Below are 13040 nucleotides of genomic sequence, written 5' to 3'. Positions count from 1 at the left end.
TAGGAACAGAAGAGGTTTGATCCACAGTAACAAAAGCCATGAGATTCTTTTGAGTCTAAAAAGCAAGTGCATGGTGCTGTTGTTAGATATGTTTGTGATCATAGGAATGCTTAGTTTTCAGTTCGGATGACACAACACAGCGAAGCCAAGTCACCGCAAGAAGGTTGCCGGTGATGGTGCGTGAGCCCTGCGACGTCGCGTCCATCGGGTGCAAGCTGACGTTTTCTGCTTCCGTGTGGGGAGTCTCCGATTTGAAAGCTGTCATTTTTACCTTCTCAAACCCTAACCTTCTCTCTCTCTCTCTCTCTCTCTCTCTCTCAGTATTTCATGCTTCGCCAACAGAAGAAAACAAGGTTATGGAGATGGCGGTAACAGCCACAGTAGTGCAATGTTCTTAAGCGAAAAGCAAAGCTGGTTGTGAGAGGTTTCACATGTTCAAGTCTCTCTCACTGCTCTATCTATTTCCTCCAAAACAAAACCTAAAGGGTGCAGAAGGTTTCTTTATGCTTATTCCATGAAGAGAAAGCTTCTCTTCAAAAACTAAGGTCATCAACCACGGTAGAAATATCTAAAGATCAAAGGTACATATATATATATATATGTATACCCGTAATCTCTAATCAATATCATAACGCCGACTGCAAAAGGCCTCGTTAATTGCCTCAGACATTTGACGTAATGAAGTCTATGGCAACACACGACCATGCTCGGCAAACAAAGAAAAGAAACCCCTAAGAGGGATTGCAAACATGGGAAGAGAGAGAACAAAGAAACCAGAAAGACATCAGAGATCCAAACTCGGTCAACCTGGAAAACCTTGCAGGGAACCTCCCCACCGTGCAGATTTGCAAGGAAAAAGAAAGCCAAGAAGAAATAGTACTGTCAGCACACAAGCAAAGAAAGCTGAACCATGTCAAGAAGAACTGAGAGATGCAGAGCTGGTTAACCTGGGAAGACATCCGGGTAACTCTGCCTGCAGGTCTGCAAGGAAAAAGAAAGAGAGACAAAAGAAGAAACCCTTCTTGGAAGGTAATGATGAAAGCCTCTTACCCTGCATGTCAGCATGAGCAGAAAGGATAGATCATGAAAAGAAGGTAGGTAGTCATAACCCCTCCCCACCATGATTGCTCCAATCTGCTCATCCTCACAACATCAACACAAAGCAAAGAAAACAGGAAGAAGAAGACGAAGAAGAATAGGAAAGAGAAAACATACTGTACCTGACAAAACAGGAGATGAGATCAATATAAGAGAAGCTGGGTCACAAATGGTAGAGATGGAAGCTGTGATTGAGGGGAATGAAGCCTGGTCCGAGATCTCTTCACACGCAACAACAGTGAAGGAGAAGATGGCCTCGAGCCAGACAACATTCCCCTCAAGGAAAAAGCTTCCCTTTCTTGATGGTCCTCTCAGCTGCCTTTGGCTTTATCCTCCTCTCCCCCCTCCCTCCCCCATGACTTCCGGCTTCCTTCCGGCTGCTGCAAGAGATGTTTGAGCAGCATAGGAGGCGATGATGAAGGAATGATTACCCTCACTCCGTATAAGGAGATGCGTGCAAACGAGTCACAGAGAGACAGAGAGAGAGAGCAGTGGGTGTGCGGTTGCAATAAAGAAGGAAACAACAAGAAAATTTAAGCGAGGATGTGTGTGTGTGTGGCTGTGGGGAAGAAGACGGAGTAAAAGACAAGACATAGCGGCAGGCCGCGACCCCACAGCTGGGGATGTCCTCGGAAGAGACCACGAACCCATGCACTCTCTCTCTCTCCGCTTGACTCTTCTCTTCTCCACCTTCTGCACGTGATAACGCCGGTGGCAGGCAGGCCCTCCTTTCTCCTATAGTTAATTCTCACTGCCATGGCCTTGGAATTGCTGCTGCAAGCTACTGATACCTTTCTGTGCATTCTTGGTCCAATTGGATCTTGACGGCAGGGACTGCACTCTGAAAGGGAAATGAGAAGGAAAACAGTAGATTTAAATGGAGTAGTTGAGTTGATCAGAGCCTGCAGGAGTACGGTCTCACACTTGCCCACCACCACCACCACCACCACCACTTTTGTGTAGTTCCTCGATACCAGTCTCAATATGTATGATCTACATGAATACATACGTATACATAGGGCATGTCACCTGAACAACGTTCGCAATATGACATCTTTCGTCACACAACAATATCTCACATCATATGCCAATCAACTGTTATTTTCTTGCTTGGATTGATTGCAACAACACTTCTTTTTCTTGATGAAAGGACGAAGGCACGCGGGGGAAGAAAGAGGAGGCAGCCCTCCACCCACCCAAGAAAAGGTCAACAACGGACGAGATGATACTGTGCGACAATTTAAGTGAAGTCTTGGAGTCATAACCTGTAGCAGCAACCTAATAGCCCTCCTCCACCAAGAACTAGTAGCCTACATTTTAAATCTCTCTCTCTCTCTCTCTCTCATACGATCATGTGAGTACCTGACAAGGAACTCTTTTCACTGCCATTTTAATTGCATGCATCTTTTCAAAGGCCGAAGATGAAGAAGGACGTCATTCTCTCCACTGTCCTACGATGGGAGTGGGAAGGAGATCAACGTGCACACTATGGTTGATCCGGAAAAGTAGGTTATTGTCGCTCGATCAAAGCGTCCAAGTTTGAATCTGTCTACAAATCCTAATCGTGGAACATGTGGGAGAAGCTGAAATGGGAGAGCAAATCTGGTTGCCACCCATTTAGGAGTGTTGGTGATGAACTCTGATGACGAAGATCCTAAAGCTAGCGGGCGTGGTCAATCGCTGAGGCAGTGGAGGAGGTCAGTTCTGGCAGCGTCGCTGCGTTGGAGAAAGGCTTGGGTTGTCCTCGATCGATGTAACTGATGTCGAGGAGAGGGAGGAGAGCAGTTTTGGGACGTGGCGGGAGGAGGAGGAGGAGGAGGGGGGGGGGAAGGTAAGAAGCAGCAGGGATCGCGAGGAGTCTGCTCTTGAGTTTTTCTTGGAGTCCGGTCACTGCCGGTGAGAATAAGACCACCGCGGTTGGATGCTTTTGCAATGTTTTTGGGTTTTTTGAGGCTCTAATCGGCACCTCTGCTCTTCGGTACTTTGCAATCTGCTGACCGGCCGTGAGAGTAAGACTATGGACGGCTTTTAGGTTTTTTCGAGTCTCTCGGTCGACCGACCACCATGCGGTGACTGCACTCGGTGACTCTCGAGAATTCTTGGTATCCGCTGACCTCCGGTGTCAATAAGACTATAGAATTTGGACGCTTTAGCAACGTTTTAATTTTTTTTCGAGGCTCTTATCAAACTATCAGGATGCGGTAACCTCAACCGAGAAGATTCCGCACTTCCCCCACAGTGGGAGTAAGTCGTTGCTCTAACTACGAGGCGGCGACAAGCAAACATATTTTTTGCTTAAAATATATATATGTTTAATGAATATATTTAAGAGATAAAAAGAATTAGCCATAAAATATTATTTATGTTAACAGAGTGACATCAAATATTTATTTTTTCCTTCCTTGTTCCGTTCTTCGTCTTCAACCTCACGTAGACATAATTATATATCAACCTCTACTTGACCCTATTAGCATCATGATTTTTATATTTTAAATTTTTATATTAAAATTTCATTCTCATAACATCGTCAGCTGTATTGATGAAAAATATAATACAACATAGATCAATATAAAAGTAATTGATAAAAAGATAATTATTCTGTTTTTAATGACTTTATAGATAAAAAGATAAATTCAATTCAACATTAATGCAACTAACGATGCTAGTATAAAAGAAATTATTTATTTAACTTTCAAAACTATAAAAGTCTCAATATAAATTTTTTAAATACAAAAATTATGATAAGATCTAAGTATAAAGGATGATATATAATTAGCTCGATGATGGAAGCATAAGATAGATACCCAACAATAATTTGAGATCTTGACTCAAGAAACAAAGCTTTAAAATGGTTGAATATGAGGTGCAATGTCAAGTTGAATCATCATACAGATTACCTCGAGTGTATTGAGCATGCACTGACCGACTGACCAATCATGACATTCACCAATGAGCCCAATGTTCAATCCAATCTCAACCTTAAAATGTCAATTTTGACTCCACTCCCCAGTCAACTTAAACGACCAGGTCCGGAGTCAAATCAGTCTCGAGCGGCAGACAGAGAAGAGTCAGGTGGCAGAACAGATTTTTGACCTGCGTAGATTTGTTCTAGTAAAGGCATTAAGAAAAGTAACTTAAAAGATACTGCTCTGCACCACTTCAGATCCATTCCAGCTTTTTTCTGATCCACTGTGGGTGCAACAGAACACAAGAAATAGATCAGATCACTGTCCCACCAAAAAGAAAGAAAGAAATCGACAGTAGCAACAGAGGACACACTGGATGAACAATATTCACACGACCATGCAAATCTATAGAATGGATGATAAGATTGCCCGTCCCAAGTTGAATCTTCAAGACCATCATCATCTCTCTGTTTCCCTTTACTCACTGGGAAGAACAAGACTTCATGCATTGACCCCCTTGAAGCATCAAATTGGTAGGAGCATCATGCAGTGGACCATCTTTTTGTAATGCACTCTAAGAAGCTACTATGTCAAGTTGAAAAGGAGAAAAAAAAAAAAAGATAACAAAGAAGGAAAAGAAATGGTGAAAATGACATGCTCTATATTTAATGGATCAAATATTAGAGATCTACAACAATGGTCACCGAATCTAGCGATGTCTTGTGTTTGAGCTGCGTATAGTGACACCATGTAAATATCTGGTGTATCCGAGAACGTTGAGCTTCCCGTCCTCTGGTCTAATCCAGTCTTTCAGAAAAGAATAAGACGTCGGGGGAATATTCAGTTCCTATGGACAGAAGGATACGTTAGAGTCTAACACAATATACAGTCAATTGGAAACATAAATAGAAAGCTTATTATATGACTTGGTACCTGTGCCAGTTCCTCAACAGAGATGACTCTGTTTCCCTCCCGTTCAAAATGCTCGAAAGCTCTACTGGCTAGCTGTTCCCAACCTTCCAAAGCTTCAAGATGATAGGGGCTGATTGCAGCAGCACAGAATTCCTCAAAATCCATCCATCGATATGAGAGTGGCTCCAACTGGATTTCCGATCATACATTACTAAATATAACTGATATTTTCAGTAAAAACTGAAGGCGACATTAAATGGCATGACAAATGCATCCTTTATTATTTCCAGTATAATTTTTTTGTGCATCTGATAGTGATCTATAAGATGAGACAGCTTTCGAAACATGTTATTAACTGTATTTTGTAACAATGAAGAACATGCGAGTCCCTCAAGAAAAAATAAAAAAGTTAGAATTCATAAACAATAATGGTGCCTTTTAGAGATTAGACCAATCCTAATTGAATAGCAGAAGAATGGATGCCTCACCGCATTTAGTATGTCTGTAACCCTAGACTCCCTCATTGCTTCTGTTGCATTTTGCATTAGTGCCTGCACCAAATGCACATAGATTGAAGAAAAGAATCATGTATATAGTATATCGGGAAAAAAAACTCTCAGCTATTACATTTCCTTCTACCAAATGCTGTTCTACCGATATGTTTAAGAAACAAAAAAGGGCATACTGACCATCCGAAAGTTTTCAAGGAATATGTGTCCATCTTTATTTGGTTGTAACAAATTAAACTGAAATCTTAGATAAAATAGCTCGTCCTCTGTTAAACCTTTAGATAGCGCCTGCAAAAGAGGTACAGAAGAATATAAAATTATTAAATATATCACAAAATCCACTAGCATGGTCAGACTGAGGTCAACATGCATATATAGGTAAATATATAGATGCATCTACGTGTGTATACCTAAAGTGTCACAAATCTTGCAGAAGGATGAAGAACTGAGAATAAATAGGGCATCCATTAACAAAACAACAAAGTTGCAACATTTGTTCCTCTGTGTGCCCCTATGTGGTCGATGCATAGAACAAACACTGTCATGTACAGCTGAAACGACTTTGACCATTGAATGATCAAAATGCTATATCTGCTTTTGTGGAACTCCTATTAACTACTAACCAGTTTGTAGCCCTCATTAACAAAACAACAAAGTTGCAACATTTGTTCCTCTGTGTGCCCCTATGTGGTCGATGCATAGAACAAACACTGTCATGTACAGCTGAAACGACTTTGACCATTGAATGATCAAAATGCTATATCTGCTTTTGTGGAACTCCTATTAACTACTAACCAGTTTGTAGCCCTCATCTCATCCATTGTCTAAATTATGGGCACTTCCAATCCATACTTTTCCATTTACAAATCTCATCCTCCCACACATCTTCCTGATGCTGTCCTGTTATTCCTCTTTTTCTTCATAGCTGGTGACTTTCACATATTACGGCTTCTGTCCAATAGTCTCTTCTTTTCACCTTGACCTAATGTTCTTCCTCTGCATGTTGCCTTTTTTCGCCACCATCACGATTCCTCTCAGATAACTTTACTGCATATGGCCACATGATGAAATCCTAGGATACTTTCACGTGTCTACGTGCTCATATGTGCAGTTTATATAGATTAAATAGTCACATGATGACTGGTATAATGATGTGTATGGCTACTGCATTGTAATAGGCATTTTAGTCTAATTCTTCTCGTGTTTTCACAATCATAGTATGCTGGTATTCTTAAAGGCTACTATTTAACATTCAGTTCTTAGCTTTCATGCATTTGACTAGGAAAGTTTCTTCTTTTTGACTTTCAAGATGTGTTATCCCTAATTGATATAGACTGGATGTGTGTGGACTTACCTAAAAATACAACATGAGAAGTTCCAAACTGCAATCTTGCCTTGTCGCTAATTAAGGTAGAAAACACATTTTTTCCTCCTTTGGCAATCAAGTCATAACTGGCTTATTTTCAGTTGGAGAAAGTGAACAGTAAGAAGGGAAAATAGGCCACATGCAATAGAAAACACATTTTTTCCTCCTTTGGCAATCAAGTCATAACTGGCTTATTTTCAGTTGGAGAAAGTGAACAGTAAGAAGGGAAAATAGGCCACATGCAATAGAAAACACATTTTTTCCTCCTTTGGCAATCAAGTCATAACTGGCTTATTTTCAGTTGGAGAAAGTGAACAGTAAGAAGGAAAAATAGGCCACATGCAATAGAACAGACAGTGTGTCATGAATATACAAAGTGATCTTTGACCTGAACAAATTACATATCTACATTTTTACATATCAGGTTAATTTTTTGCTTGTATAATGGTAATCCAGAATAAAAATCCTAGGTATAAGAAAGAACTCTTTTTTTTTCAGATGCATCTGTAAGAAGTAAACAAACAAAGAGACGATAGAGCTATCAAATTCTTGGTACATATTCACATATACCTTTAATGCAGCTCGTTTGAGAAGTGTGGCACGTAGATATGACTTGATTAACTTAAATATCAGCATGTCCAGAGGAATTTGCTGTTGTTCATCTCTCAACCAAGGGTGCGCTGCCATCAAAGAAGCAAAGGTTACTTTTCAGAAATTGACTATAGCTCAAAACCTCACAAACTAGCTAAGCTTAATCTGATATCGAGTGGAAAAAAGTGAAGCTACAAACATAAGGACTAACAATGAGCTAATATGTAGAACAATACTGTCTCTTTGTTAATGAAAACAAATTATAAGTAGTGAGGAGTACAACTTACTCAAAGCCTGTGCAGCTGTCATTCTTTTTCTGTAATCCTTATTTAGAAGTCTTTTCACAAAATCTTTAGCTTCACAAGAAACATCTGGCCATGGTGAATCATCAAAGTTGGGATCAGCTCTCAGCACAGAACGAAAAATTCCCGATTCTGTCCTTGCCCAGAAAGGTCTACTACCACACAGCAAAATATACGCTATAACACCAATACTCCAGATATCTGCCTCTGTACTGTATGATCTATGTAGGACTTCAGGAGCAACGTAGTATGCACTTCCAACAATATCATTTAGTCTTTCTTCTGCACAATCATAAATAATTTTTTTACTAAACATCAACCATAATAGGATGGAACATGCCAAAGTAAAAAATAGTGACAAAAGAGAATGTCCGAAATAAAAAAAATTGAGCAGTTTGAGAGACAAATGTACTAGAGATGCCAGGTTAGACAGGGCCATGGGATATTCAACTACTAGGTTACACAACCAGGTTAATTTGCCAGTTAGTATCCCTTCTCTCCATGACATCTCTGTTTAAGAATAGTTTTTTCATCCTTATTCTCATTTATATTCTTCTTTGAAACAAATTCAGAGGATGGTCCAGCCACAAGCTATAGTCCCCTTCCCACTGTCCCAGTCCCCATATCAACTGAATCAGCATTTCATCAAGTTAGGCAGGTTGATCTTATAAAAGTATGAAGCACCCACTTCAGACCTACTCCTAACAATTCTGGTTGCAATAGGTGGTACAATATTGTGAAGTTAATAAAATTCAGATGTGATCAGTGACCAAATAAGAAAGAAATATATATGATCAGAAAGCTAGAGCCAGAAAACACTTCTGTACAGCTAACGCTTCAACCACCTTCCATTCTGATCCTCTTATATATATATATATATATATATATATATATATGTGTGTGTGTGTGTGTGTGTGTGTGTGTGTGTTTTCACAGACTAGCCATTAAAAAGATATGATCCTTTTATCTGATGTTCACAGTAAGATTTGTCCTTTTTCTACTTGTATACATTTATTTTGATCATGGGCCTACACATAGTTCCATTCCTTTTTAACCAATCTGTTTTCCTCCCATTACTCGTATGATATCTGCTTATGCAACATTTTTATCTCTATGTGCTATGTCTATGCATAAAAGCTGAAAAAAAAAATATAAGGCTTTTATTGCATCAAATTCTTATACATGATCATAATGTCCATTGAAAAGTAAACTCATTTCATAAGACCAGAAACGACAGCAGAATATCACCAAATCTAAATGCTGCTTTTCAGAGGACTTTATATAATAAAATCTAAAACAATCACAACATGTGACTCTGATAAAATTAAAATTTTAATATAACCAAAATCTGATGATTCCAGAATAGCTGCATATCTTCATGTCTGGAGTGACTAAATTGACAATAAAGGATAACAGATAAGCACAAAATTACATGTAATTGGCAAATGCTCACCTGGTTTAATAAAATCAGAAAGACCAAAATCAATCAACTTCATTGGTGAATTTTCATCTTTCGTAGCGAAAAGAAAATTCTGTCATCAACAATAGAAAAACATCAGCAGCATAGAAAAAAATTGTTAAGAAAGAATGAGAGAAATAGTTACTGCAGAAAATAGCATATGCTGCAATGACTTAGTAGTTTGTGATATAGACCTCTGGCTTTAGATCGCGATGTACAACACCTTGAAGATGACAAAAGGCAACTACACTGAGAATTTGAACAACAATAGCCTTTGCATCCTCCTCCAAGTATCTTCCACCTCTTGAAAACACAAGAAATAAGGATTTCAATAAAAAAAGTTAATGTATGAATAAGAAACATCAAAGAGTTGTTAATGATCTCAAAGAAAAACCTGGATAGAATTCTATCTAATAATTCTCCACCTTCACATAATCTGGAAAAAAGGAAAAGAAAGAGATAGTAGGATTGTCACACCAGAACACCAAAATGTATAATGTACATATCATCGTCATTCATCATGGAGAAACCTTTTCTTTTATTAATCTTGAAAAGGATTCTCATTTATCAATAAGTCATACTAAGTGGGATGCAATATGCATATTTTAACAGTATTTACAGGACAGCAGAGAATCAATCAATCCAACCTAGAATAACAAGGAACAAATATCAGAGAGTGTAGCGCAGGTAATTATATTCCTAATATTACGAAAGTCATTAAAACAATGAGAAGAAAATTAAGAAGACATACTCCATGACTATGTAGACGTTAAGTGCATCCTCACATGCATCATAAAACTTGACAAGATTTTTATGGCCAGACAAAGATTTCAGGATTTTGACCTCCCTACGAACATCTTCAATTGAAATTGGTGTTGTCATCTGTAACAAAAAAAAAAGGTAAGCTAACCACATGGTCAAATTAAAAACCAGTATGCAGCATGGGTGATCATCTTATTATGCTAGGCATGAGTCGAGTTCTAAATATAGACTCAGAAAATGCCAATACTCAGATCACCAATATGTAGATGTGAAGCAAGGCATAATATATCCCTTTTGTCTATAAATGAAAAAATTGCTCCAAGCTGATGCAAAATTTTCACTTATGCTAGCTTTGGCCATTTTTTTATTCATTCAATGTGGCAGCCAGTCACAATTGGATGTCAATGGAACTATTTAATTCAAACACAAACTTGGTGTTACTTGTCCTAGTAGAACCAAAAATTGAAATATCAGTATGACCAATATATATCAATCAAATAGTCATATTGACATGTATAACTCCGTACTGGTAAAGTATATGTTTATTTTTCATTATTTTATTCAATTATACTAGGTAGTACAGGTAGGTATACTAATACCATATTGATCCAACAAATCATTGAAGTTGTTATCGGACCAATATTTAAATCATTTGAGAAAATTGTGGCGGAGCAGCTACTAATAATGACTGAATTCCTCTTCCCAACAAATATGAAGTCAATAAATTTGTTTACTCCTTGAAACAAATAGCCTCCTACTTTCCCCCTTCCCTTTAGAAGGTAAAACAATTAGATTTGAGATCACTAGAATAAGGAAAACAGCAAAAAATTTATCTAAATAACTTCAATATAAATGATCCTCACATCTAGGCACTTCAATGGATATCTATATGCATACAGCGAAATGAATGTAACTGACCACAACAATTTTTTGATAAAATTATTAATGCATCTTATCAAACTGCATTTTACTACTATTGCATCCCACTGAAACTCTAGGAATTCAAGTTGAAACCACTAATTTGACACACTGCCATGCATGCAGGTGCTTTGCATCACATAGTCTTTCTGATTTCATTTTTCCAGAAATCGCTGCAAACCAAGATAAATTGTCACTCATCTAATCAATCCATTTAGGGCAACTATCATACTTTTTGTAGTACACATTGCTTGCACAAACATGTTAGCTTTTCTAGAGTGTTCATAATACGTTAGTGAGTGTGGACATGCACATTTATTAGATGTAATAGTAGATGGTTATATTATATAGTGACTCGATGAGTGTACCAGAGGATTTAGTTATGTCCTTCCATTTCTTGAGCCAATGACCAAAAAAATCCTATCAAGTATAGAAGCATTTTGATAAAGCGTCTCACCTTCTGCAAATCGTTGGTTGGCACTAAGATTCATACACTGGAAATTCTAACTAATCAGAAGTGAGAATGCGATATATTCTGTGTGCAAGTAAACAATGAGTACATGGTTTACATACATGCTTAAAACCATATAAGGGTGAAATGTCATCAAAAGAAAGCACGAATTGCTATTTCATTATTAATGAGTCAATGGCAAACCATAACTAATCTTAGAGCCTCTATAGCTCACTGGCATGCTGTTTCTTAATTCTTGTCACAGAATATACAGCATTCATGCCATGCAAGCAGGCACAACTCTTCGGCACCCTTCCCCTCCCCCAACTCACCCGCCCACACCAAAAAAAAAAAAGAGGACAAAAACGAAAAAGGAAAACAAAATAGAAGAGACTAATTTTAAGTTAAGAAGCAATCTATCGATAGTCATATTGTCGACCGACCTAATGGGATAATTGACTCATTAGTTTTGTTGAAGACTCTGAACCACTATCCTAAAATGAACCAACAAACAAAAATGATGAGGAAGAGATAACCATGCTGGACCTAATAAATTATATAATTCGGAATATATCATTTGGCAGTAAATAGTTGGCGATTGTTAAAGAACCACTAAGGGTAGAGACGGGATAAGAGTGAACCAAAAAATGTCCTCCTTGGACATCCCACCGCACCTTTGCTTTGGAGATAATCTTGACGGCGACAAGCTGACCCTTGATCTCGCCTTTCTTGGCAGTGGCCAAGCACGTGTGCCCAAAATGCCCCCTTCCAACCTCCTTCCCTAGTTCATACTTGGCCCCGAAGTTCTTGCCGTACCCGAAGCTCTTATCCAGCGGCCTCTCCACCTCCCCAGTCCCGTCCTCGGGGATCGGCCCTTCCTTAGGCTTCGGCGGGCCCTGGCGCTTCACGAGGGCGGCCATTATATGCTTCGCCGGGGACGGCGGCGGGAACGGCCGGCGGAAGAATCGCCGCGGGGTTGACCTCGCCGGCGATGGGGAGATCCCGTCGGGGAGGGGGCTGGCGGATCCTTGCGGGTGCGGGCTGGGCCACGCGCTGGCGCTGGCGGAGGAGCGGACGGGCGTGGCGGCGCCGCTCCGACCCTTCCGCTGCGGGGTTGGGGGCGCCGGGGAGCCGGCCCTCGGTCCGCCGTTGACCGAGGTCTGGGGATCCCGATGTCGACCGGCGTCGCCGTCCTCGGCGGCAGAGACGTTCTTGCCGTAGCACTGCCCCATGGCCCTGCCCACCGCCGCTCCCTCTCCTCTGCAGACTCGTCTTCTATCTCGCTAGGGTTCGGATTGGTTCCAATCGCGAGAAGAGAGGGGGGTCAAAGAGGCGGCAGTCGAGAGAGAGAACACGAGGAAGAAGGGAGACGAAGGAAGGGATCGCAATTAAACGGCTTCCTCGAAAGCGTGGGGTAGAATGACACCCTGACTTCCTCCAGGGACCGATTTGTAAGAAACCGAGCCCGGCTGAGTCAGATGGGAAGACGGGCCGACCTGGTTTTGTTTCTTCCGGTCCCATTTCAAACCGATCTGCCACAACACCCCCCGCAGCAAACGACCTGTACAACACTATCAACTCTCGGTAAGGTGACGTCATATGGGGACGTGTCGGAAGCGGGATGGATGAGAAGAGTGTTCGACGAAACGAGTGGGAGCGGGGGATGGAGGAATTCTCGGTTCGGGGTGCCGAAATCGCTCCCGAAACACTGCGTGTCGCCGAGTGCGCAAACTCGCGGTTATTACGGCACACTGACGCCGCAGTAA

The 13040-nt window shown here is 40.3% G+C and overlaps 1 protein-coding gene and 1 long non-coding RNA gene across 3 annotated transcripts; both read right to left on the bottom strand.

Annotated features, from left to right (window-relative positions):
• Positions 1-56: 56 nt before the first annotated feature.
• On the bottom strand, positions 57-1737 carry LOC135616757 (uncharacterized). The gene is made up of 2 exons (XR_010488464.1): positions 1221-1737; positions 57-1134 (listed from the first exon to the last, which is right to left on the bottom strand). It is a non-coding gene; the product is annotated as an uncharacterized LOC135616757 (long non-coding RNA).
• A 2908-nt stretch (positions 1738-4645) lies between these two features.
• Positions 4646-12688, bottom strand: LOC135616755 (CDPK-related kinase 3-like). 2 transcript variants are annotated; one of them, XM_065116306.1, is made up of 11 exons: positions 11949-12688; positions 9895-10025; positions 9538-9579; positions 9338-9446; positions 9138-9216; positions 7670-7966; positions 7362-7471; positions 5606-5713; positions 5405-5467; positions 4938-5105; positions 4646-4851 (listed from the first exon to the last, which is right to left on the bottom strand). In XM_065116306.1, the coding sequence occupies exons 1-11, from the start codon at positions 12504-12506 to the stop codon at positions 4714-4716; spliced, it is 1803 nt and encodes a 600-aa protein (XP_064972378.1). In that variant the 5' UTR covers positions 12507-12688; the 3' UTR covers positions 4646-4713. The 2 variants fall into 2 exon arrangements, with proteins under 2 accessions (XP_064972378.1, XP_064972379.1); XM_065116307.1 differs by lacking the exon at positions 9538-9579.
• Positions 12689-13040: the final 352 nt, after the last annotated feature.

This window comes from Musa acuminata, chromosome BXJ2-7 (genome assembly GCF_036884655.1).
Source record: "Musa acuminata AAA Group cultivar baxijiao chromosome BXJ2-7, Cavendish_Baxijiao_AAA, whole genome shotgun sequence".
Lineage (NCBI taxonomy): Eukaryota > Viridiplantae > Streptophyta > Magnoliopsida > Zingiberales > Musaceae > Musa > Musa acuminata.
This window is presented reverse-complemented; position numbering and strand designations above follow the sequence as displayed.

Excerpts from the sequence above, each read along its gene's own strand:
- LOC135616755 (XM_065116306.1), bottom strand. The coding sequence starts at position 12,506 with ATGGGGCAGTGCTACGGCAAGAACGTCTCTGCCGCCGAGGACGGCGAC. Across the intron at positions 10,026-11,948 it reads AGATTATCTCCAAAGCAAAG|ATGACAACACCAATTTCAAT; the intron begins GTGCGGTGGGAT and ends TTTTTGTTACAG. Across the intron at positions 9,447-9,537 it reads TTAGATAGAATTCTATCCAG|AGGTGGAAGATACTTGGAGG; the intron begins GTTTTTCTTTGA and ends TGTGTTTTCAAG.